This window comes from Typha latifolia, chromosome 12, assembly GCF_019914945.1.
Source record: "Typha latifolia isolate L0001 chromosome 12, TyphaL0001v2, whole genome shotgun sequence".
Taxonomy (NCBI): Eukaryota; Viridiplantae; Streptophyta; class Magnoliopsida; order Poales; family Typhaceae; genus Typha; species Typha latifolia.
Window position 1 is genome coordinate 275,928 of NC_133097.1, and position 26,859 is coordinate 302,786.

Genomic DNA, 26,859 nt, shown 5'->3' on the forward strand with positions numbered 1-26,859 from the left:
AATTAAATCCGCGTACTTTTATTACTTACTTACTGTCACATGTCCTTTTCTTTTTCTTTTTTTCTCTTTCACGCCGATGTCGGCGGCGTCTTAGGAGGTAAAAAGTAAACGACGCCGAGTTTGAGATGGGGGCTGGGAATGGGATAACCCAAACCCATGCCCAAGTGGCAAGCGGGGTCAACTTCACCTAAAGCTAAAAATAAATTTAGATTAATTACATTTAGACCTCGTGAATTACTATCTTTCACCACGTGTCTACTGAAAATATCTTAAGCACTCATTGATTTTTATTATTTTTTTATTTATAAATTATTGTGCGCAAATCACATCAGCAACCTCTTTACCCTTAAAAAGGAAAAAGAGATTAATTTTATTTTTATCAAAATACTATTATCTTCTTGGGATGGTATTTTGACACCGATATAATTCGGTTAAATTAGATCCACTCGCGGCGTTACATTAATTGAGATTAACCTATTTATCTAGTTTATGTTTGCTTGAGAGAATAAGGCCTTTTACCAAAGGGGCATTTGAACGCTAAGAACTGCGTTCGAACGCAATCATTCGAACACCTACACGCATTCGCAACAACAAAGAACTATATTTATGCGTTCAAATGCGATCGGGTGCATTCAAACGTACCGTGACAAAAATTGTTGGTTTGTTAGAATTATTTAACTTAGTTGATGAGTCCTTAGAATTAGTCACTATAAATATATATGGAGGAAATCATAACTGAGGTAGAATCTGATAATTAAAATTGGCGTTGTACCATTATGTTCTTCTTAACTATCTCTGGCTATTGTCGTCCTTTTTGTAACAACCTATCCTTAAAAGTAAATAAAAATAAAAATATTAATCTTTGCATGGGCACAACGTGGCTGGCCCCTCATGTCGCCGCAGCCAACCGGCTGTGGCCAACTGACTGCGGCGGGCCCTAGCGCCGCCGCAGCCACCGCCAACCCCTCCCACCGCCTCTCTCTCCCCCTCTCTCTCTCTCTTCCTCTCTCTCTCTCTCTCTAGTTCCCTTTCTCTTGCCCTTGGGCTCGAACTCGCCGGAGCCAAGCCGCCGACGAGAGGCCAGCCGCTGGATGGCCACCAACGACCAGTGCCCTTCCCCTCGGCCCGGGTCCGCACTTCCCTCCCTCCTCCTCCTTCTCTTCGTCTCTTCTTCTCTTCTCTTCTCTTCTTCTTCTTCTTCCTTAGTTGCTTCTTCTCTTCTTTTTCTTGCAATAGTACTAGGCTCGACCCAGCACTGTAGCAGGCCAGTGCTGGACCAAGCCCATCATCATTATTTTTATTTATTTATTTAAGTATTTTTGTCTTAATTAATGCGAATAGATTATTTAGACATTAATTATTTTAATAATAATATATATTCTTCAATAAGATTAGTATTAATTATAATTTGTATAATCAATGGTTAATTAGGTATAAATATAGGTAATACTCATATTTATTTATTTATTTATATCTCTATTAGATTAATATATATATATATATATATTTGTAAATTATAATTATCAAATTTATATACTAATATTCTCATGAGATACATTTTAAATAATTCTAATAATTTATTATACATTATTATTTTGTAACAAATAAAATAATAGGCTTAAGTATTTATTTATTATTTTATAAAGTAATGACTACATAGTCCCTAATTAATCAAGATATAATTTAATTATAATTAGACTCTTATCTATACTTCTATTTTTATTTATAATTAAAAATCTAGCTAGTTATAAAGATAAGTCGAAATTTTAAAATCTAATAAATCATCATATTTTACATGAACGAATTTTAATTAGATGAACGACTAACTTTTTGCTATTTAAATATTTTTAGATCCCAAAACCCCCTTATTTGATACCCCATGGATTTTGCTAGCGATGAGTGTCACTCGATTGATTGGCAAATGTAAGGGATACGTGGTTTGCGTCTTCTGATTGGAGTGTATCCCATAAACACCTTTCTCAAATTAGATTATATTATATATTATGTACATGCATGTTTTGGCCTCCAGCATGATTATATGACTTTATCTAGAGATGATTACAGTCGAGCATATTTTTATCATGCATAGAATTAGGCTGATCTTGAATATGAGTATGATGATGATAAATAGAGATGATTAGAGATAATTATACTGTTGTGATTTTATATGAAGATGATCTTCTAGTATGAGTGTGCATGTGGTAGACTAGTAGGAGTATGCATGTGTTAGATACATGGTTGGAGTCTACATTGCATCATTTTCCTCTTGATTCATGTTCCACCTAAATTCATGTTATGCATTGACTTGTTATCGTACTATATATATGCATGTGATCTGGCATTTAGAAGAAAAACATAAAATGTGATTGATAGGATAGTTGATAGAAAGCATGAGGATACCCGAATAGGCGCCAGGGTTAGGGGTGCCTAGAGTGATGATTTATGGTCGTTGATATGCGATATCTCGTGGCCCATGTCCGAGGTCAGTAGAGTCTATGCGCACAGACAATCGGACACATGCCGTTTGCTAGGGCATATGTAGCGAGTTATCCTCACGAGGTTTTTATCAACTATGTGGGTGCCCGGTCTGGATGGATGTTGATACCCTAGCGAGTGGCGAGGTATGATTATATTTGAGATACTCTTGCGGGTCGTGGAATATGCTTTGAGCCTTCGGACATGATGTTGAGATCGGGTACCGGGTGTTGACTGTACACAGTAGTAGTCTAGTATGATGATATTATACCGAGATGTCGGTGATAATCGTGATGTTGAAAAATGCATATGATTTTATTATCATCTGTTATACCTGATTATCGAATAGTTAATATGCATCATAAGTGGTTGCATTTGATATCATAGCATGATCATGATCGACATGCATCATATGTGTTATATTTGAGAGAGAGTTATGATAATGGTATGACATAGAGATTTATTTATACATTGTCGATAATTATATATTTTATTAGTTATGACATGACATGTTATCTATTTTTTATTTATGTATTATTGAGGAACATTCATATACTCATTCATGACATGATGCTCTTTCTGATTCATATTATCCAGTACATGATTTACTCTCTGTTTGGCATCACTGATTCGGGGTAAGGTATATTCACTGAGGCTTTTGCTCATGACTCTCTTTATTTCTTTTCTAACCTTTTCAGATATGTGGTCTGTGATAGCAACTTGAGATATCTTGAGAAGATATTTTAGAGCGATGATGAGGTAAGCTATAGATGCGAGACGGTATAGATGATAGTTTATATAGGAATTAAGTTGTATCAGTATTTGATATTTGTACTCTTTTGTATTAGACGATAAATTGTATAATACAGGTTGAATCATAGTGTACTCTTGTATTAGTCGTTTTAGTTGTATCTTGATGGTTTATTGTGGCATGTGTGGGTCCTGTTAGATTATGTAGTGATCTAGTGTACAACTTCTTATCTTTCACACTAGGGAATTAACTTAGCATCTATCTAGCCATTAAAGAGCTATCAAGCTAGGGTCTAATTGACCTTCGACCACTATTTGATCGATATCTCAAGATCTAATTGTCCAAATCCCATGATCTTAAATTCGTTGGAAAGTTCTTTTCAAAAGCGACAACATATCTCAAATTCAAAAAGATCCATTAGTTAGATTTTTTGTAGATCCCCTCGAAAGTTACAAGCCTAATCGAGTCTAGAACTGTTTCGGATCAAATCACGTCGGTTCATAACATATATATTAGGAGGATCTAAGTATAATTGTTCCAATTAAATTTCCTATCTATTATATATATAAATATAAGTGATCATGCAACATTATAACAAGAATCGATCCTAATTATTACCGACAAATTTACGTGTGAAATATGAGAGAGTAAATAAGAGATAGTATCACCAAATGCTAGGAATAAAGAATGCTCTCAAAATAATATCTTAACACTATTCTGAAAATAATTTTACCATATTTTCTAACACATTCAAAACTCAATAGATCTCACCGAACCATTCAAGAGTCAACATCGACTCTCTCAGCAAATTACAAACATAGATATATTAAAATTAATTAATTAATTAATAAAGAAGTCCTTAGTGTGCACATGACGATAAGGTTTACTTGTCAAGTCTCCATCAATTATTTTAGTTATTTATTTATTTATTTCTATTCATGTGCATGCCAATAATTTCACTGCGGATCTCCTCTCAATCTATACAACCCACCTATAAATATTTTGTATATATAGTTAAGTCATTTAAAAATAAAAAATATAGAGGTCTATATATGTTTGATAATTTTGTACGTAAAGCTACATTCCTCTTTATAGAAAAAGAATAATAAAATAAAATTCACCACATCTCATCTTTATATCAATGTGTTGTTCCTTTTGCTTTCTACAATGACCTATAGATTCTGGCCTCTCGGCTAACTTAATTTAAAAAAATAAATAAGCGAACAGAAACTTTGTTAAGTCCCTCTCCAATCGAGAACTAAAGTAACTCAATGATTAAGTGACATTAGGCATCTTATCAGATTTGATCATGATCCTTAAAAGACGCAGATGTCATCTAAACTAAGGAAATTGGCCTACAAAACGACCCAGGACTAAGGAACACCCTCTCTTCTCTCTTTTCTCCTCATTTTTTAACTATAAAGAATATTTTAATTATTTTCTAACCTTTCTTTTCAACTTATAATTATTAAACACTGTATTGATTTACAAAGAAATATTTATAATAAATTATACCGATATAACAAATGAGCATAGCTATCTCTGTATATAATTTAAATTTTCATAATACATTCATACACAAAATGTCTAAATGCCAAGGAGGAATGGTTGGTGAGATGTTGGTAGAGACGATTGATGGTAGGGTGTCAACATCCCAGACTTCATAGTTAGTAGCGGTCTCCATTACTTCATGGAAAGTGGAGGTTGGTAAAGACCTCTCAAAGAAAAAGACAAGAGAGCTTCAACAGTGAGAAAAAGCAAAACAAATAACTAACTTATTTTAAGGGATTGCAAACAAATAATTATTTGAGATGTAAGAAATGGGAGATTGAAATACTTTTGTGGAACGTAATGTACGCCATGGAACTGCAATTTATTTCACAATGGAACAAATTTGGCACATTTATATGAGATAGAAAGCAATTCCAACTCCCAATTGTTGAGCCCAGCCATACACAAGGAACTACATTCTTCTCCCATACTCGGATAAAACTCTCTCCTAGACTAGTGAAAGCAGAAAGAATAACACATATACCAAATTACAAGCATGTATCTCAAGTGAAACATTTACAAATATAGAACTCACAGCCAATCATCAACTGTTCCGTCCAATAGGATATGCTCCTATGAGAGAATCTGCCATCAAGTACAAGACAGGAAGAGAATCTATAGCTTCCAGTGTTATGCTGTATGCAAATAATACTGTGACTCAGATTGCCTCTTTCCACCTCTTCTGAAACTCATTTCAGATTCAACTTTTCAAATTCCCCAAATATAAGTGATTTCATCAGAGTCGTGAATATTACACCAGATAACCAACAAAGCCACTAGAAAAGGTTTAGCAGAAATTGATAGACATACATGATGTCAGTCTCAATGTAACTTTTATTGGCCCATTTTCTTAGCGGACCTCAATTTAGATGAACCTGCTTCCACTTCCTTTTACCCTTGTCCTTCTCAAGCTTTTTTTTCTTATGCCACTGCCTGAATCTCTGTTTCTTCTTCAGCCAACTTGAATAATCCTTCCCACGTTTGCATTCAATGAAGTCCACTACATCATCCCACTCTGAAGGATCTCTGTTAAATTCTGGAAAGCACTCAATAAGAACCTGACCGTTGCAAATTTCAGCTTCATTTGTGCAGGACGGATGCATCTCTACATCCTCAGCAGCAGCTAAAGAGAGTGTCGACTCCCGAGATTGTACTTCTATCCTGCAAATTTAATTGTATGTCTAAGACTAGCAATGCACCACATGAAATTTTCAAATAGAAAAGCAGTCCAAAAGTATCCTCATGCATTTCCCTATAAAATTTTCTGTCAGTATGGAAACACATTTATTATAACCCAAGATTGTTAATCTAATAATCTAGTAGACAGAAAGAGATATTGACATCTTACTGACCCATAAGATACTTAAAATTTCAAAATCTTCAACAATTTTACCAGTTCATTTGCCATTCACCAACAAAGCAGAGATCAGAAACAAGGAGTTACAAACCTAGAATGGTATCTAAGAAAATAATGTAGAGCATAATATTTAAGTGTCATTAACTTGGACAATAAATTTGACCTATTATCATAAAAAAGATGCTTAGCTGGATCTCTTTCTTGTATTCGGGCAAATAGCTTATAGCTATTAGACCCATTGTACAAATTCCAAAGGTGATTAGGCATAGTTCTCCAATGATTACAGGGAGTAATGTCCTTTAAAATTATAATTCAGGTTAAGATCTTAATCTTGAGAGCACTGCTCTTTTGAGAAAGTATATCATATAATCACTGAGTACTAAGAACAACTTCATGATGATCAAAAATGAGGTTATAGTGTTGTACACTTTCATTCTTACTCACAATGATTCCATTGAGAAAAAAACTAGCTAAAAGGACGCTCCAAAGGCAATGCTCTCTATATGTGGTTTAACTTTATCTATGTGTTTATTTCCATAATTTATTTTTTAGTAAAATCGTTATGAACCAGATCTAGACCGATATGGACGTCAGAAAATTATAAGAATTTTTGTGATGGTAATCTCATGAGTTGCAAATTTAATGGTTCTAATTTCACATAAATCAAAAATTATTATAATGAAAAGTTAAAAATAAAATAATGGAACTAAGTAAGAATGGGACAGATCGGTAAATATCCGATATTACGGTCGTCATCGAAATGTGACAGATGACCAAGGGTGATGGCGGACGGCCGTATAATAGAATAGCTCGTAGTGGAGGATGGTAGCCAAGGTTTGGAAGCTTAGATGAGTTCTACATTTACGATCTATTTTTAGAAAGATAAAAACAATCTAACAACAACGATAAATGATAAAGATGAGATAATAAAATAACTAAACTCAATTTTCGTTCCACAATAATAATCAACACATGACCACTCCAATTTATTGGAGTAAACTCCTAGTAGATCAAATCTATATGTAGATTATCTACTTTATTTGAAATTCAAAATAATAATCAAATCTAATTAACTAACTTGACTCGACTCGATTTAACTCAACTTAAACCACATAGTCAGATCGTAACAAAAATATTGACTCAGTGCCTACCTCCCATCAACATCAAGCATCCACAAGTACATATTTACATGTAATAAAGTTGTATGACCAAATTCTTTGTAGGTCTTCACTTCCTATCATCTTTGAGGAAAAGCAATATTTATCACAGTTGATGGCTAAGTATCAATATATATAGGCAAGCCCTGGTGCCACGATCCGAAATAAAAATTATTACCAACCATGTATCCCAATAGGCTTGAGATACACAAAACCTTAACTAATTATCCAACTTTATAATATAATGAAACTCAAAATTTATTTAAAAATTCCAATCCAAAAACCTTCGACCTTTACTCTAATAAATACATACTTAAAGTCATCAATAAACCAAAATTCTGGATTTAATACTAAAAAGAATATGGACCAAAACTAAAGCCCAAAGACATAAACATGGATTGCAAGCCTGCAAGCCACCTAAATCAAAAATCAAGTTGGGCAAAGGCCCAAACCTAACTAAAATACGTGTCGGGCCTACCCTGACCCAGACTTGGTTAACCTAAACCCAAAGTTGGGTTTAGGTGAGACTACTTATAAGTTGGGATCTTTAGATCCCAATCATGTCGTCATCCCTAACCTCATTGGGCAAAGGAAGAGGATGTCGGTGATCTCCTTCATCGACGACCCACCAAGTCCACATCAGAGGAATCCATAGGCTCGACGTATCTCACACGAGGTGGAGGTTTGCCAATTGAAATGACCGGCATGAGAAGCCCACCCTCAACGATCATTGGCCTTGGTGAAGTTTATTCCATCCAACAAGGATACTAAAATAACAACCATAGGCATCTACGGACTCCCCACGAAGAGGGCAACCTCATCAGAGGGTTGCAAACGATAGACAACAACAACGGGCCGTTGGCCAGAATGACGATGAGGCGAGGTACACCACAAATTACTCATTAAATTGAAATTAATCATAAGGAGCGGAAGAAGATTCACCTACATTTTTTTTGGTGTTATTTGCTCACTCCAACGGTGCCTCAATGATTGCCTTTGTCAGTGGTAACACTCAGCAAGGTAAAAAAAGAACGAGGGAGAAGAGAAAAAAAAAAAAAAAAAAGAAGGGAAAGATCATTCTCGAAGAGAGAATTTGTAAGTATTAAATAGGGGAAGAAGCCGGATTTTATGGCAATTTCTCACCGACAAAAGGATTGGGGGAAATTGCTCCCTTTCCATCTCCAAAAAGGAGAAGCAAGTGAACAGTGCAGGCACGTGCGGCCTTTCTCCTCTTTTTTTTTTCTTTTGAATATTACACCTGGCAGGATGATTCTTATGGTAAAGTAATGTAATTATAGGTTTCTTTACTAACTCATGATCTAAATATATATATCAAAATTATCAATGTTGCAAGACAACTCGTAACACAATTTTAGGTGCCTGATAAAAAGAAAGAAAGCAACAAAAATTAACAGAAGAGAAAAAAGGATGATGATAATTAACAAGTATTAAGGTTCTAGAGTGTTATCAGTAAGGTTAAACCTCCACACCAGTAAATAGATTTCATTATTCAGATATTAACAACTATATGTTCTAAAGTGTCTTATTATTTATCAATTAAACTCGAAACAAAAATACCAATAAGTTGACTAAAATGTATGGTAGTATGACATGTAAATTAGAGAAACTGATTATTATGATTTTATATAAAATATACAAGTAAAAAGTAGAACTTTCCAATGCCCCCAAAAATAAATCGTTTGCATTGGAACCAATAAACCACCTAAACTTCTCTTGGACAAAAGAGTTCCAAGGAGAATTCTTTTTCTTAAATAGATATTTTAGATGAAGCAGATAACTCTTAAAGATCCGATTGCTTGATCTCAAACCCTAACACCAATTTGCCAATAGGAATATTTTATCTGTCAATAAGACTCTTCCAGACTCACCCAAACCCAACCTTGCAACCATATATCTATATATTTTACATGTGGAAAATATATGCATGTGAATATATATCTGTGTGTGTGTTATAGACATGGAAATGTATATAGACACCTACATATATGGTATAACTTATCCAACAGCACTAACCAAAATATAGGATACCCCATCTGCAGAGAAGAATAAACAGAGTCACTTATTCACCAGTAATAACTGAATACGAGACAGCACCTTAAATTAAGGAGTAAAGAAAGAAGAAAGCTAAGTTACGATGTCCAATAAAGTTAAAGCATTTCAAAAAAAGGAAGTACTAAAAGCTTATATATAAGCCATGCTTATTAAATAGGTAAAAGAAGTAGAGCACGATAGTTGAGTCAATCCATATAATATGGCACAAAAGATTTTGCATTCAAAGTTTCATACCTTTGATCCTCATAGATGAGGCATTTAAATTCATCTCTCAAATAAAGCTTTTGTAATTTTTGCATGTTTGATGCTATTATGACACTAGATCTTGTAAATAAACCCTGTATAGAAAGTTTCTAGGTCAACGGGAAAACCATAAATTTATTATAAAAACAAGATAAAAGATAGAAATCACACTTTAAAAAATGAGCATGTTACCATTGGATTTTCCTGTTGGGGACTCGCACAGTGTACAGTGTATTTCCAATTGCTAAGGAACAGACTAAATGCATCTAAACTGTTTTCTTCAAAAATAATAAGATTCATCAATGTCATCATCATAAAAATGCAGCCTTTCTGTAGAAACCCAAGCCTCATTCTGAAACTATATACTAGCAGACTTGCAAAATGTGATAACATTAGCATTGATTCCTTATGCCTAAAAGGTCCTTTTCCCAACACATCGATGAAATTCTTTTGGACTATTTGCTTTGATTCATATTTTTCAAAACGACGAACAATTCCTGATATAAAATCAAATGCCTTGAAAAGGTCACCATCTTTTGATGTTTTCCTTCCTCTTAAGCATCTAATTTCCCTCAAGTCAGATAAAATTTGCAGCAGAGAGGCACTCATTAGCTTCAGTGCAGCAGCAAGACAAATCATCTCTTGAGGAATTGCATCCCCATTTTCATGTAATTTGCTGTTTCCAATTTCCTGAGATAGAAAGCTCGATATCATGCACTCCAAAATAAAAGAGGTCTCCTGCCTGAACTTTTCATGTATAATATGTTGATTCTCTTTTATGTAAGCAACAGAATTGCTTAAGACATCTGCTTCATTTCCAGATAGCTCATCATGAGAGTGTGACTGACAAAAAGAAACTAATTTCTCAATCTGGTAATCGAGCTTGCTACAAGCAACTACTTGGATACAAGAACCAAAAGGTAATTGCTTTGCACAATAAGTTGAATGGCCCTTGCCTCCAGTGAAATTATCAACAGAATCTAAAGTTGACAAATAGCCTAAATAGAGATTAACTGAACATTCAAATGCCAAAATAGAACGACTGAGGGCGACTTTGTCTAATCTCCAACTGTTTTTAGGACTTTGGATACCAATGCATCTAGAAGCTAATAAAATTAGATGTGCTTGGAGAATACTTGGTAATGAAAACATGATGCCAGCACCAAGCAATGTCAAGGCTGCGTCCATACTAATTTCAGGGATTTCACTATTAGCCTCCTTTGACCAAAAAAGTGAATTGATAAATCTGTTGAATGTCCAATCATTATAGACTGATAAAAGAAAATAACTTGAAATTATCTCCTGAATGACATAAAGATCACCATCAGATCCAGAAGATGCAAAAAGCTTCTCTGTTGTACAAGAGACTTTATCAGTCACCATAAATAACCTTTGCAATTGAGGATGCACCAAAAATCCCTCAATGAAAACCTGAAAGAGGTTTCATTCATAACTCATAAGAATTTCAAAATTAATTAAAACTCTGCAAATATGAAATACCCATGCTATAAGCATGTACATATAGCATGCAATCGCAATAGTATTAATCGCCGACTCTCCGCTATATAGTCACCAATGAGTACATCCCATCCTCAACAACCCCTTCACGGAGGAAAAAGGAAAGACGCTATATACTGCAAATAGTGATTTTTCTTCTGTATTCTTTCCTTTCTTGGCCAGTGGACAGAGATGTTTTTGCATAGTTTCAAGGACTCTACATGGTCTAATCACCCAGCTTAAGCCTACATAGGATCTCCTTCTCCATTTCAAAATTTAAATAGCCTCTTGCCCCCTCAAAGCTTCTCAGCTTAAGCCTAGACACGAAGGCTAAAAAATATGGTGCAAGCTATAGAACTCGACTTGAAGCAGAAGTATGTTAGATAGGCATGACAGTATCCCCCAAACAAGGATTCAGTCCAACCGTATGTATTACACCGCAAATGAAGCTTTTGTTTGTATCCGGGTTTATTCCCAGCCATGTCCAACAACATTAAGTGATATGAGAAAATAAATAGTTCGCTTCATTAGGGAGAAATCACTGAGGGAAAAAGAAAAAAGAACATATTCTCATTTCTTTTCTAGCAAGTATGTTGTGTTCACTAAAGTCCTTTCAAAACCTAAGGAGAAATATATAACATAAGTATGCACATTATGTCTTTCTTTTCATCTTTCTTTCTTAGTTGACCTCATATGATTAGTGAACCATATTCATAATCATACTAGTCTATTTATAAAGTTAAATAATAATGAGACTTACAAAGATCATAGAAATAATGCCAGATTTTACAATTTGCTGACCGATGAAAGAGAAAACAAAACAAGAAAATTACCTCAAGAACAGCAGTAGAAAAGGGAGGTAGCATGGTATTACCCGTCGGACCTGTTCCACTTAGATCGCGGGAATGCAACCTTCTGAGCACTGCCAACAATATCTCACATTTCTCCACGACAAGGCTAAGGTCAAACATGAGAAGTTGAAGTAAACTTATACAGCATCTCAAGAGCAAAATAGCTCCCTTCGGAGAAAGCCCATCAACCCCTGCAGATGCTACAATACCGGCAGGGGAAAGTAATTGCTCTAACTGCTTTTGCAATTCCCCAAAGAGCAAATTTGCAACATTAGTAATACCCGTAAAATCTGCCCCAGGTTCTAAACATCGACTCAGAATGTCAGGAGACAGTTTGGAGAGAAAGCCGTATAATTGCTCCACAACTTTGTCAGACATCAGACCTTGAAAGGATAGGAAAAGAAAATCCAATTTTTAAGAAACTAAACAACAAAATGAAACAAAAAAACAAAAAAACAGAAAACAAACATTTTTTCTGCCATGAATAGCATCTTAACTGCGAATCATGAAATGAGTTGCTTAATTTAGGTAAAACCAACGGGATTTTAAGAGACGTGTCAGAATCTTCTTGATAAATAAAGAAAATTTGGAAGGAAAGGTCAGCATTGGAGAAGAAGGGAAGAGATGCAGCCCCAATGGTGGCCAGAGAAGGTTGAGAAGAGGAAGAGATAGAGGTGAAAACGGATCAAATACTGATCAAATAGAGCGCAACCCACATCTAGATACATATTTTTTTGCTCCAGGTATGAATTTGGATATGGATATTGGATGGATAATAAAAACTAAAACCATATCATAACTAAACGGATATGGATAATTCCCGTATATCGATCGGATCTTAACCGGATATGAATACAAATCATATCTTAACCGATTACTCGATTAGTGTTCTAAACAAATTTCTGGTCATAAAAGGATAAAGGGGCAAATGCACACAATTGTTTGATGATCATTAAGAGGTTTTACAAATTACACCACATAGTCTTGAGTAATTGCATCCTTCATGAAATCTAGAATCGTCAAACAAATACATACTTAAAAAGAATATTGCATCATACACCACACAATCAACCATTACAAAAATATTTGGACAAATGAGCCCTAATCTTCTAGTAAAATAAAAGAAAATATAAATATAAATATGGAAGTACCAAATAACTCTAGACTAACCTGCATTACTCTAGAAAGTGAAGGAAGTTATTTCTCTCCCCCTGGTCCTTTTCAGTTCCAGAACTTCTTCTTAGTTTCTTATTCTCTCTTAGCTGCTGTGTTCGCTTGCTCCTCTTGCAAAACCAACGAAATCATTCGCATCTATCACAACCGATCGAAGTTGGTGTCTAAACTACAATCCGGATTGTGATGAACATGGTCAATGAAGTTATACCAATTTTCAGGACCACACTCTTATTGGATGGGCTTGTAGAATGTGAATGTGAAACAGAATCATGAACGTTCTTTGATTTCTCACCAATATCCTCCCCAGGTAGAATTCCCAGCTTCTTTTGGGGTAGAGAATTTTAATCTGTTAATATAGTCAAGCTTAAATCAATTGATCAAGTCAGAAACAAATCTGATTTATAGGCAGTGATGGATAAGGTAATTGCATTTGGATAACAAATCTACAGTATTAAACGTTATGCCAGGAGGTGCTCTGCTAAATAATTTAATCCCACATCCATTTGATTCAGAATTACGTGAATATGAATGAATCAACATTTTACATAGTAAGCTTGCAGATTATGAGTGCACAGAAATAACTACAAACATATTGATTGGTTCATTGTTGCTAAGCCCCTCAATAATTACTTGCTATATGGATGTTAAAAATTAGAACATGAAGTAAGGCAGGAAACTAAAACAGAAGAACAAAAGTTTGTTTTTTTTCAAATAATCAAACCGGTAGATCTGATTGAAAGCATAGGTAGAAAAATTGCTAATGATACTCTAGAAAAGTTGTTAAAAATGCACGCCTAAATGAGATAACATTTGTCGCACAAAAATTTATAATTATCATCATCGTTACTCACGTATCACCATTTCATAAGAATTATCTTGATATGCAGAAAGAATTAACATAGCAAAAAACTCAATTGTAAGAAAATGACCATCACTTATCATTTTAGAAGTCTAAACCTATTCTTCGTATTCATTGTTCTATATAATTTTGTCAAGAAGATGAACTAGAAGAATCACTTCGCTGCCAAGATACCCTATCACGGTTCCTGTACTGCAGGGCTGCAGGGGTAGTCGTCGGAGAGAGATGGAGGCGGCGGGTGAAGACTGAAGAGGGAGTCGGAGAGAGCGAGGGTCGAGAGAGATGGAAGATGGACTGAAGAAGTGAGAGGGAGGGTCCCGCGGGGGGGGGGGGGGGGGGGTCGAGACTCGAGAGAGACGGGTTAATGGGTCGAGGTGGGCGGGGGGTAAGGTTTATAATATTTACTATGTACATAGCATGCGGGTCAAGCTGTATCCGATAAAATCTACCCGACCCGTATCTAAGATCCCTTTCTGCATCCGTATTCGTAGATTCGTAGTCAGGTCTAGTTGGGTAAGGGTTTCTTCTTCTTTTTATTCCATTCTTAATCGATCTGGGTGGATAACGATTAACGAGTCAGGTCAGATTAAACCCGCATCCATATCAGGGTCGGATTTTGGGGGGGGGGTGGGGTTTCTTCATCCGTATCCAAACCACCGGATCAGTAACGATAACGGGTCGGATTAACCCCACTAGAGCCTAAAGCCTGGAGGCTAGAGGCTATAGAGGGCAAGAGAGGGGGAATTCACAAAACCGCCACGGATTTCGAATTGGGCTCTGACCCAATTCGATATCCTCACACGTAGATACAGCATCAAGTCGAAAATTTTAGGTCTCAAAACCTGGACCTTTTTTTCGAAAAAGAATATAAATATATATATATATATATATACACACACATATTATCAAGAAATTAATTTTAAGCAAAACCTATTTTTCTCTCGTCATTGAATTTTCTTTTGAGAAAGTCTCGAGGTCAGCAGAACCTACTTTTAAATACAAAGTCAATTATCGAGGATGCTCATGCTCACCTAAAATTAAAAATTAAAAAAAAAAATTTAGTAAAAGAAATAGAATACAATCAGAATATTACCTTGTGAACGAAGAAACACCTAATAAAAGGAGTCAATTACAATAGCAGTACGATGTCTGTGAAATGAGTAGAGGTGTACTTAAACCTTATCGCGATGAAGAGACTACATAAAGCCTTTTGATAGTAGCAACCATCGTCAGCAATGTTTTATACACAAAGTTGCAGTTGATGCTTGAGACCTGCACACATGATGAAGAACTACCACCAACTGAGAGAGGAAACTATATACTTGTTTTGTTTTACAAGGTTTTCTAAACGGAAGAATCTGCCAATTGCTAACTGATGTGCAGAATATACATCCAGGTTGCAGAAAGCTCTCTCAGCATGTAACACTGCCCAAAGTAGCAAACAATTATGGCCAACGCTAATACAATCATAAACTTTATATAATGAATCATGTGTCACCACCGTCTGCTTATTAAGAGTTAAGACAGCCTTCAGAAGAGTAAGTATTAACTCTTGAGAGGCACACGTTTTGACCACCGCTATGCCTCTTGATGCTCCTCAGCTTTGTTGTTGACCTTGATTTCCAATAGCCGCTCCACAGGCTGCCGGCATATTGGGCACCGGTTGGTTTGGAACCTTAACACCTTCGCACATTCACTGCACATACACTGCATCAAAACCAGCAAATACGTCAACACTTGTACTCATATGACACAACTGTCACATTCTGAAAAATAACAAATTGCATGAGAATTCACAAAATATGGAGTATTATGTAAAATTAGTCAGAACATGGTTATCAACGTGGTCGATTCAAAACATTAGAAATAAAAATAATAGCTGCAAATGTGTCGTATAAGTGTCACACTGTCATACTACCCTATGAGACAGATGTTAGAAAGACTAATATTTGAAAGGTACTATAAAACAATATTAGATTACCAAACAAAGACAACATTGTTGGACAAGGAAATCACATTTCCAAGATGATGTTCAACAACTAAAATATGGGGAGTATCGGTATGTTACATGCAATATGATTACCTAGATAATTTGCTTATTTGATTTCCTTGGGTTTCTTTATGCCCTAGTATGATTAACTTTGTTTTCCTTATCTTGCTCATTTCTAAGTTACCTTATATATTCTTTCCTCTGTAATCCCTATATAATGGACTGCTGCAATGAATATGAGGCAGGCAATATTTGAGAATATCATCCAGGAGGAAGAGATCCCTCAAAGCATCTCATAGGAGGTTAGGGTTCCTCCAAAAACCCAATTATCTTATTGTAGTCATCATAGATTTCCCTTGCAATCCCACTTTCTTTCTCCACAATTGTAATCCATCACTCTATTACTAGATTCATGACCAAAGCTACTAACAACTTGGTATTAGAATATGCAAATAACACGGTATCAGGATTCAACCACACGTCCTACTCATACATGGTTGTGAATTTGTGTACAAGAATGTGTTAGAATCAAACTTGCAAATGCATCGTGGGGAGGCTCACATAACAAGAACACAGCTGCATGTAGGTGCAAATGTTGCCACTCACTTTGCTTACTAAATATGAACTTAAATGTATAATTCAACCCAAACTAAATGCAGAGCATAAAAAATACAAAGACAAGTTGGAAATGGAACTGAAAGGATGTAACAGAAACCTAATTGGAAGACAGACAATTAGAGATAGAAGGAATGAAGAAAGTGCTACAGGGACAAATATGGTAAAGGAAATCTCCCACATATAACACGACATTAAAACAGAAGTGTGTTAGATAGGCATGACAATACCCCCCAACTAAAGAGTCATGATAACCAGGATCAAGTGCATTGCATGCGCTAAGTCTACTACAACACACTCCTCAACCTTGCTATACCTACTTAACCCGCATCCATTGGTACTGGAAAAAGAAAAGACAAACTATTTCACAAAGAAGAGGACCACGTACTCACCATCTCACAGTGTAGCATTAATATTAATGTAAGCATAAATTCTCAGCACCAAGTGTGTCCAAGTAGATGAAAATCCACTAATGCAGGGTCCGGGAAGAAAGAGGGCAAGGTGCATGCAGCACTTATTCCCAGTAGTTTCAACAGGCTGCTTTTATGTAACACTCACAAATTATTCTTAAAAAATATGTGTGCACATGCCTTGCATGTGCAAGTCTCCCCCTCATCTTCCTCTCACCTTCATGATACTGGCTTTTTCGGCACGTAATACCGACCTCGACGAAACCGTCATCAATTACTAGCCAAATTTTACCTAATTTACCAAAACTTTTCTCTTTCTCATTCCTCGATCTCTATTTCTCTACCTCCCTCCCACTACCATCTCTCCTCTCTTTGTTTCTCTTCATCGGAAGATGCTCGACACAATGTGCACATCATTGGAACCTCATCAGAGTAAGTCAACCTCACTCTTTGCCGGTGAGTCATTATTCTTCCCAACTTCCACCGAACCCAATGGTACCTCTTATAGGGGTTCTCGTTGCTTGGGTTCATGAGTAGGATAGCTCCATGGCCATTAACCATGGAGCTTGACATCTGCTCTCCTTCCTCTATGGAAGGAGAAGAAACGCATTAGGTGTTGGGCCACTTTGGTCTAAACCAAAAAGATAATAATGTTAAGCCAAACTCAATTAAGGCTTCCTCTATGGTTAAATATAATTAGTAGTAGATTATTTTCTCTTAGCATTCTATTAGGACCTAATCATATATCTTATGTCAAAATAATTCAAACTATTTATTTATCTTGATTATTTATATTTTAATTTTATGTTGGGTGATCACTAGATTAACTTAAATTATTAAAATATTTATAAATATAATATTTTGCAATATCTAAATTCTAACCTAATCTTATTCTATTATATTACTAAATTAATGCATTCTTATTATAAATACTTAGTTATATTCTATTTAGGCCGCTCACTTGTTCACAAAATTAATTTATGTTAGTGTTATGTATCTTAACCATATCAATTTATATAGGTAAATATATTCAAACTGTGTTTATTTTATTTTAATCCTAACTTATTATTATAATAATAATAATAATAGAGTGTTAACCATATTCTACTTAATTATCATATTTTTACATAAATGTATTATTATATAAATTAACTTGTAACGATCACCTTCCTACCTTCACGATCTTTACGAGCCCAAATCCGAAGACGGAATTAGATTCTGACTCTCGAGCAAAAAGTTAGTGTTATCGCGGATGTCCAAAGTTAAGATCAAACAGTTAAATGGTCGAGTGGCTTTAGGTTGAGATAGATTCGGAATGGAAAACAAATCTATAAAAGTGGATTGTGGAAAGGGAAGGCTAAACGGGATTGGTGGTGATCGGCCTAGGGTTGTGATAAGGTGGTGGAGATGGCAATGGAGGAAATCGATATAATCGATAAGAAAGGGATAAAAAAAGTGGGGTCGTTCCTTAGAGCCAAGTGGTGCTGCTAGATGAAGGGAAAGGTAGCGGCGATAGCTCTAAGTGGTGCTAGGGCTACCACGGCCGAGTCCAGTCAAGCAAGGAAGAAGGAAAAATATGGCCTCAAAGATTTGATTAATTTAAAGATGACTAACCAGGAGTGCACTACGAATATTTATAGGTGGCTCCCTAGCATTAACAAGACACGATAGGATCGATTAAGCTTGAGTTTTACTGCCCAACATAAGCAAAAAATACTTAATTAAACTTAGACTTGGGCTCCTCAACGTCAGGCGTTCGAACACCCGCAAGGCCGTTGAAATGCCTCAACGCTCCTTCTGCTTTCAAGAATTTGCATTCGACCGCTTGGAGGAGCCATTTGAACGCTTGGAGGGGCCGTTCGAACACCTTAAAGCTTCTTCTGCTCTCAAGAATTTTGTGTTCGATTGCCTTAAAGCTTCTTTTACTCTCAGGAATTGGCATTCGAACGTTTGAAGGACCGTTCGAACTTTTAATCCCGAGATTAGTTCTTTCGACTGCTGGAACATTTATTTTTTTCACAAGCAATCTAACTGTTACATAACTTAACTACATGATTTCAACCATCATTACTTTCCATTTAAATATAAATAGATTATTAGATCGTTATCATTGAATTTAAATAATATTCAGTTACACCTTGAGTTCACTTTATTCTTAATATTATATTTTATTAATGATTTATGTAATTCTTTCTTTCCTTTCATCCTTCTAGAGCTTTCCTTTAGGATTATTAGACTATACGATATCAAGTCTTTCAAGCAACGCAACCTGAAAAACTGTAATGATAGGTAATAGGTTAAATTAATTATTTAGGTTACCATTTCACTTCATATGCATAATTACTTCTATAAATTTGGTAGATTCGATACCGTGTGAGGAGGAGCTTGAGATATTGGAGAAGCTCGATATTTGAGGAGAGTTTATAGCAATTCGGATATAATTCAAGCGAGTTAGTTCTTATATTAATCTATGGGTAGTGTAAATATTTAATCATATGATTTCCATATATTTATTACAACATGTTATTTGCACATGAATTTTACTGCTTATTCATTATTAATTTTGTTTATCTTTTGCATGACATACTTTTATGCATTCATCTATGATATATGTGTAAACATTGATGACTATGACATAAATTGTATGATTAAAAATATTTGCACCACTTGCACATATCATTATTAGTCAAGTCTCGACTAGACAATGTCATCCACTCACTTAGCTTGAGGTTAAAAGTGGAGTGCACCATATAATATTATTATATTAGCAGTCTAAGGTCATTAGCATGTGTAACATTCAAGTGATCACACTGTCTTGTTTGGAAGTTAGACTATAATGATAGTAGAAAGATGATTATAAGGTAGAGTTATAGTTCCAGCGGTACCCAATGACATAAGGTCAGAGAGTTAATTGAGCGATGATTTTATTATAAGTAATTATTCTGTTGTACATAATAATTTAGTAGAGCGATATGATGGAGATAGGATATGGGCTTACAACTGGATTCCTTAGTTTGATAGCCACAGACAATCGATCATATGCAATGTCGTCAGGCATATACAGATGGTTTACCGCTAGATGACTATTCATTATCGTTTATATGTTTGCTATGTAAAGTATGGTTCTGTATGAGTATGTTGGGATATAATTATTTACGATCTATATGAGCTTATCTTGATGAAATGAGGAGCTGATTTTAGTTATGATACTATTATGCATTTTGTATCTGATGATTATGTAAAAAGTTCATTGCAAATTATATTGGACATGTTTATTCTAATATGTTGTTAATTATAAGTATGCATTAGAATATTCATAAATACATTTACATTATTCATAAATTATTATTGGATTATATTTGCTGGGTTGTATGTTCATCACCCTTTGGTGAAAACATTTCAAAGTTAGAGGAGGAAGATGCAGATATCGAGGATAGCTAATTTATTTCTCTACTATAGTTTATTTGTTCTATTTTTTCCTATTTGGACTTAGCTTCTGCGAGGAATTCTATGTTTTGGGTTTTGTATATTGACATGTATCTCTGGAGGCTTGCTGAAGTTTGTAGTACTTTGTGATTTGAATTATATTTGTTTGGACTGTTATGGTATTTTTTAGATCTTTCTTTGATACTTTATGATAAACATTGTACTGACTAGTCATGTGAGAATCACATGGATTGTTCCACATGGAAGGCATGTGATTTGGAGGTGGATGTTTTATTTTAGGACTTACAATATGCCATCATGCTCATGTTGGCAAGCCTTAACGTCAAACTATACAACACCTCTCTGGAATTCCAAGAGTGAACCCTCATTAATATAATATAAAAACCTAAGTAGCTAAAGATACACTAGTGTAGCTAAAACAAATGAATTTAGTAATTTAACGAATCCATTGCATGAGACAATTAAAAGCTACAGAGCTACTGATAAGAAAACTATTTACTAACACGGAGATCAGTATAAAAGGAGTACAAACAATTTTGACCATATGTAACAGTTAGAAGTTTCATTTTCAGTTTCAGTTGGTTTCAATTTTGAATTTGACCACTAGAAAAAATGAAAAACTTGAGCTGGAATAGATCGGTTTTAGTCAATCGTGGACTGAAGCAAAACTCACAATCAATAATCTTGCATGTTCCAGCCTTGATCAATGAGTTTCAAACTTAATTTTCAATAAGTTTTGGCTTGTTCCATCTCAGGCGAGCAAAATATTAACACGGATAACTGGTAAGATAAGAACAAAGCATAAAAATTAAAACTTACCATATGTCGGCATGGGAGGACAGTTGTATCTCTTGGTTCTGAAAGGCAAATAACACATTCTTTCCCAGGATCAGTGCCATCGATATCGCCGTCAACAGAGTTGCCTATTCCATAGATTTCTTGCAGTTCATATCTAGTTCCATTTACCCAGAGAATCTGCTTTACCACACGCACTTGGTAATCACCACACTCTTTCTTTTCAAACACAGCCTGTGTAATTTGTGAGTTTGGAGTTCCTATCTTCTGTTCACCTTCCAACCCTTGATTGTTGGATGGAGATGCTTCTGCTTTTACTGCAAGAGGATACTCCTCCATTTCTCCTTCCTTGATCAATTCAGAAGGCTCAAACAATGAGAAATCTATTCCAGTTCCAGATGGTTGCCTAAACTTTTGACCCAGGCCTTCCTTGAAAGATACTGTGACTGGTTCAAGTAAATTTTCCTTCATTGCTGTCAAGTTACAATCAAAACCTTCTTTGGCAAAGAAGAAAACAGTGATGCTGTTCAAAGATAGAAGGCATAAAGTCAGATTATCTAGAAATAACATATGTGCAATAACAAGTATATACTGAGAAGCACACATAATTAAAAAAAATAGATATTTAAAAAGTAGAAACATATTTATCTTAAAAGGAATTGACATATAAAACTTATTCAGAATTGTGCTACGAAGTACGAACTATATCAACATGAAAATGTGTCAATCTAATATGTTGTGAGAAAGTAGGTAGTGGCACCAAAGAGGTAACGACATACTTTATAAAAATAATTTCCACACACAAATAGAATAAAAGTTCTCAAAATGATCTTGTATTCCTGAGCATGTTACTAGTGTCTTGGAACTAAAATATTATAGCACATAGCAAACCTTATGACTTTAGACCTATCAAATACTTGATCATATTGGAAATTTGCCATAAGTGGAGGTGCACAAATAAATAACATCTAAATACATCACTCTAATCTATAATGAGTAGATATAAATTAACCTATAAATCAAATAAACAAGAGTGCACATTCATCTTTCTTTATTCATGAAAAAGACTTGTGCCTCATATTGTAATCCTCCAAAGATAGTAGAAGTTTGTTTAACAATATGGTTCTACAGAGAGAAGCAGTAAAAGAGAAGCAGTATCAACCAGTAGATGCAGGCAAAGACTCATTAAACGATCTTCTACTAATTAAAAGTTTTCTCTTGGACGATTATATAATGAGGGGCGTTCTTAAAGAAATCCAAATTCCAACACTTACAAGCTTCTAAGACTTATTTTTGGTCATTCGAAATGTGTATACTCAAACCATTTGTAAATAAAAAATGAAAATGAAAATGAAACAGAGGTTAAAAAGTAAGTTTGTTCAATTGACTTTTGCTTGCAATCCTATTGTGCTGGAAAGAATAAGTTTCAAAATTGTCAATAGGTGTTCTCCATTGGCTCAAACCTTCTTGGTCTGGTTGAACCAATAAGAGATAGCTCATGCACGTTGCCTATATAATTTACATAATTGTATTTGTATTAAGTCCTCGTGTTCAAAAAATACAGCTTTCTAACTTCTATCAATCTAACAATCTAATAAGTCTAGCATTGTCATAGATCTTATCATTCCTGAATGAAAGGAAATATATGAAAAGCATTCATGAAGGTCAGTATGGACTTGCATAGAAAAAGATGTGAGTAGCTAGATATAAAGGACTTATAGACAAACATACGCATATAGAGGACTTATACACAAACATATGCATATAATAGTACAAGCTAATTTGTCATAATGCATTATTTTGATACTAAGAACCATGAGAAGAAAGCATATAATGTCCATCAATTTGAAGGGTTACTTAGAAAAGAAGTAAAAAGAAGTGCAAAAAATCTGCACTACCAAAATCAGCTCTTGATGTTGCTTCCTGGAGAAATCTACTGCTTGATGTGGACATGATTTAATAAGTATATACTTCACCCTCTTAAATGACTATAAAGCACTAAATATTTTCATGTAATATTGGATTCACTTTTCCATTTGAAGGAGCTTTTTGCAATTTAACAACTTCCAACACAATAACATTCTAGTCATTCGGTAAATAGAGAAAAAGAAGGAATAAGTCCATGGTTATGATAAAGTAGAGCAAGAGGGCAGGCATATTCCGAGGACAATTTCAAAGGGAGACCCTCCTAAAATTAGAAAGCCAAAGATACCTCCCTTATATAAAAGATCAAGATCTTGTCAGTTGTCACAAAATGAAGAATATAAAGAAAATCAAAGGAGTTCCTCAATGAAAGATGCTGCTCTTATATAGAAGAGAAATTCTTGATTCTAAGCAATCATTCAAATAAATTCTTTCGTTTCCTTTTTGTTCTTTTGATGTCCTTTTTTCCCTTTAACTTGGTAAAAGAAAACAAGGACAAGAGGACTTTCCAATGAGATTCATAGTGAATCTGCCTTTTATTTTCTTGTACATGAGGCATGAATAGGTCTTAGTTGACAACCTATAATTGAGGCTCAGTAACTTAGAGTGTTTGATCGCTTCTTACCCATCTTTCCTGCTTCTATGTTATTTAAATTATCATATCTTTCTCCATCTAATTCATGTTGCTGATATTTTCAACTAAGCCGAAGAACATGAAGCTTTTTCTTCATTCTGTTGTTAAAACTCCAGCTAGACCATTTAGATAATTGTTAACACAAAAAACTACGTCTTAGTAAAAGTAATTTATAGTTATAATATTTAAAAACTGAAATCAAATTCTGGCATCCCTACTTTCTTCGAGGCATGCTAACCAAATCTATACTTTAAATTTAAAATTCTGCATGGTTACCCCTAGTTCTTAGTTGAAAATCCTCATTACAACAAATAGGTTTCATCATATGCAGGTCAAAAGACATAATTTGAAATTAAAAAAAAACTTAAATGGAAAAGAGTAAAGAAAGTGGATGATGGAAGAAATGTAATACTGAAGTAGCATTCATAAATCTGAGATGTACATATCCAAAGCACTCACTCTTTAAGCAATGGAAAAGCGTTGGTTTTATATTTCTGTTTTAAGTAGTATTATGACTTGCTTCAAATTCCCCTAGGCCTGTCATGCATCACAACCTAAGCAACTTCTTGTTATGTAAAATGATTATGTTCATGTCATATATAGCTCCAAATATTCAATTTTAAATGAGTAAAAGAAATGTATAAATACACCTGGAAGGAAGCCAAGGAAGCCATATAATGGTCAAGTAATATTTATAAATTCCACACATCTATACGAGAAAAGCATTTTCTTTTAGCAAAAGAACTTTAAGTTTTCAAGCTGACCATAATGAAAATTAATGAACAAGCCCATTAACATCTCATACCAATTGAAAAATAAGCCTTTCTTTCAACAACAACAAAAAGACAAAGATCGTCAGAAATTATTCACTTGGATGCTTGCACATGCATACGAGGGAACAACACATAGTAGTAGACAAGTCAAAGTTCCAGTTTAGCCACTACTCTCTATGTTGACTTTTGATCTAGACTTTGTTCAAGCAAGTTGTTACTTTAAACACCTTATCAGGACCAGTGATGACCAATCAGTCAATTACTACTAGAGATATCGAGTCAGCTAGTATTATATCTAAAACTGCAAAATTTTCTCGGAATCTACAATATGTTGAGAAAATGTGACACTCTAATGTTTGAGGGGACATTCTCTACATGAAAAAAGTCAACTTCCTCCATAGAATCCTTAAAAGGAGATGTTGAGGCAAAAAAAGTGGTAAGTCATAAACAAAAAGTGAGAAGTCATAACTGATCAGGTTAAAATGCTAACCATTGACCAGATCAAATTGCAAAATACCATGAAACATCACATCTTGTAAAAACTAGACAGGTCAAAACACACGTAGAACATCCAGACAATCCAATACTCATGCACGAAGTCAACTATTCTCGGTCAATTCCAAGGAGAAATAATAACAATATTATCAGGCAACAGTCAGATGACGGTCAAACTGTTACATCAAGACCAACAAAGTACCTTTTCCTCAATTCAAGCTCTGATCAAGACTCCAAAGATTAACCAGGGACAGGCATATACACTCCACAACAACCTCAAAACTTAAGACAAAAAATGAAAATAATAAATTCACCTATATCTATCAGAATTGTACCAGAAGATACAAATTAAACTGTATGACTTGAGATCAATCATGTGATAGCACCACAAAATTATCACGACCCGGAATTGCTAAATAAGGAACAAGATTATCTAAAGGAAGTAAAGAGGAGATCACCTTCCAGCTACCGTCGCATCGAAGGTGAAAGCAACAAGAAACCGTCCTGGATTCTTTTCGTCAGGTTCGACTCTCAAAGTCTCCTTTTTGAGATTGACATCGTTCCGGATCGTCACCGCCTTCTGATGCTCTATAAATGGAGGCGTCATCGGCGGCGGAGGAACATATGGATACCTACCGGCAGGGGCCCACCCAGGGTGGTGGGCAGGGTAATCCGCATTGGGACCGCCGCCTCCGCCGCGGTGATGGTGATCATACGGCGCAGGAAGAGGGACCGGCATCGCCGGGGGAGGCGGTGGATAGTACCCGGCATACTGGTAGTACTGCGGCGGACTCGGATTTGGGTACTGAGGCGGGTACGGAGTCGCAGCGGCGAACACGTACCGGTTCGGCGCCACCTCCTGCGGCTGTTGCTGCGGCGGAGGCGGAGGCGGCGGCGCGTGGGGGTGGTGGTGGTTCGAATTCCTCCTGCGGCCGTTCCGGCCGTTGGCGCCACCGGTGCTCCCCGTGTTCCCCATGCCTTTCCCTCTTCTCAGCGGGGCTTCGATTCAGAAAATTCTCCCAGAAAACGACTCCTTTCGTCGAAAAGCGAAAATGATCTTCCGGAATCGATCGGAAAGCCTAGTAGTCGTATAAAAATCGGATCTTTGTGGGTAACTCCATGCGATTGATTTTTGCGGGTTCAATTGGTTTTCACGTCGCAATTGATCAAAGAAGGTTAAAAATAAAGATAGAGATCAAACAAGGGGCGAAATCCCATTAGAGAGAGAAGAACCTAAATCAATGCCCTTGGAAAGGATTCGTCTTTTTTGGGAGAGAGAGAGAGAGAGAGAGAGAGAGAGAGAGAGAGAGAGGTGGAACCTCTTCTCTTTTTTTCGGTTATAATGGTATAATGGAAGGTTGCGTAAGGCTCCACTCGGGGCAGGGGAGATCCTTTTCAAGCAACTCCAACAAAAGATCCGTAATTACGATTAGGCCCCTACTTTTTGGGGGTTGGCATCGTGAGTGGGTGCGGTTTGGACCGGGTTGTCGGTCAGATTCGGGTCCGATCCAAGGAGAGGTCTCAATCCGAAGCGCACCCAATTTTTTTTCCACAGAGAGTCTTGAGACTCTCTCGGTTGTTTGTTTCTAGACTTCTAGTTCTAGGTGGACTCAAAAAATTGACACAATTAAATTGACCTGCCTTAGAAAAATTCGAATGCCATATGGGCTATATGGCCTATGAGCTATGGGCTATGGACCATCCACTTCACTATTCTATATTAATTAAATTTAAAGGTCCTCTCCATTGCTTTCCTGTTAGCGTTAAACTGCAGTGTTCAATGAATA

General features: G+C 35.6%; 2 protein-coding genes across 5 annotated transcripts; both read right to left on the reverse strand.

Moving 5' to 3' along the window:
* Positions 1 to 5,080: 5,080 nt before the first annotated feature.
* LOC140799175 (uncharacterized) lies at positions 5,081 to 14,313 on the reverse strand. 4 transcript variants are annotated; one of them, XM_073153347.1, is made up of 7 exons: positions 14,165 to 14,313; positions 13,424 to 13,477; positions 13,126 to 13,297; positions 11,938 to 12,338; positions 9,800 to 11,038; positions 9,599 to 9,702; positions 5,081 to 5,938 (listed from the first exon to the last, which is right to left on the reverse strand). In XM_073153347.1, exons 4-7 carry the CDS (start codon positions 12,331 to 12,333, stop codon positions 5,638 to 5,640), a joined length of 2,040 nt encoding a protein of 679 aa, XP_073009448.1. In that variant the 5' UTR covers positions 12,334 to 12,338; positions 13,126 to 13,297; positions 13,424 to 13,477; positions 14,165 to 14,313; the 3' UTR covers positions 5,081 to 5,637. The 4 variants fall into 4 exon arrangements, with proteins under 4 accessions (XP_073009448.1, XP_073009447.1, XP_073009449.1 ...); XM_073153346.1 differs by having other exon boundaries at positions 13,126 to 13,238; positions 13,340 to 13,477; XM_073153348.1 differs by having other exon boundaries at positions 11,938 to 12,155; positions 12,237 to 12,338; positions 13,126 to 13,477.
* Positions 14,314 to 15,079: 766 nt separating this feature from the next.
* LOC140799078 (probable E3 ubiquitin-protein ligase LUL2) lies at positions 15,080 to 26,482 on the reverse strand. The gene is made up of 3 exons (XM_073153222.1): positions 25,531 to 26,482; positions 21,272 to 21,770; positions 15,080 to 15,697 (listed from the first exon to the last, which is right to left on the reverse strand). The coding sequence occupies exons 1-3, from the start codon at positions 26,046 to 26,048 to the stop codon at positions 15,569 to 15,571; spliced, it is 1,146 nt and encodes a 381-aa protein (XP_073009323.1). The 5' UTR covers positions 26,049 to 26,482; the 3' UTR covers positions 15,080 to 15,568.
* Between the last annotated feature and the right edge of the window lie 377 nt (positions 26,483 to 26,859).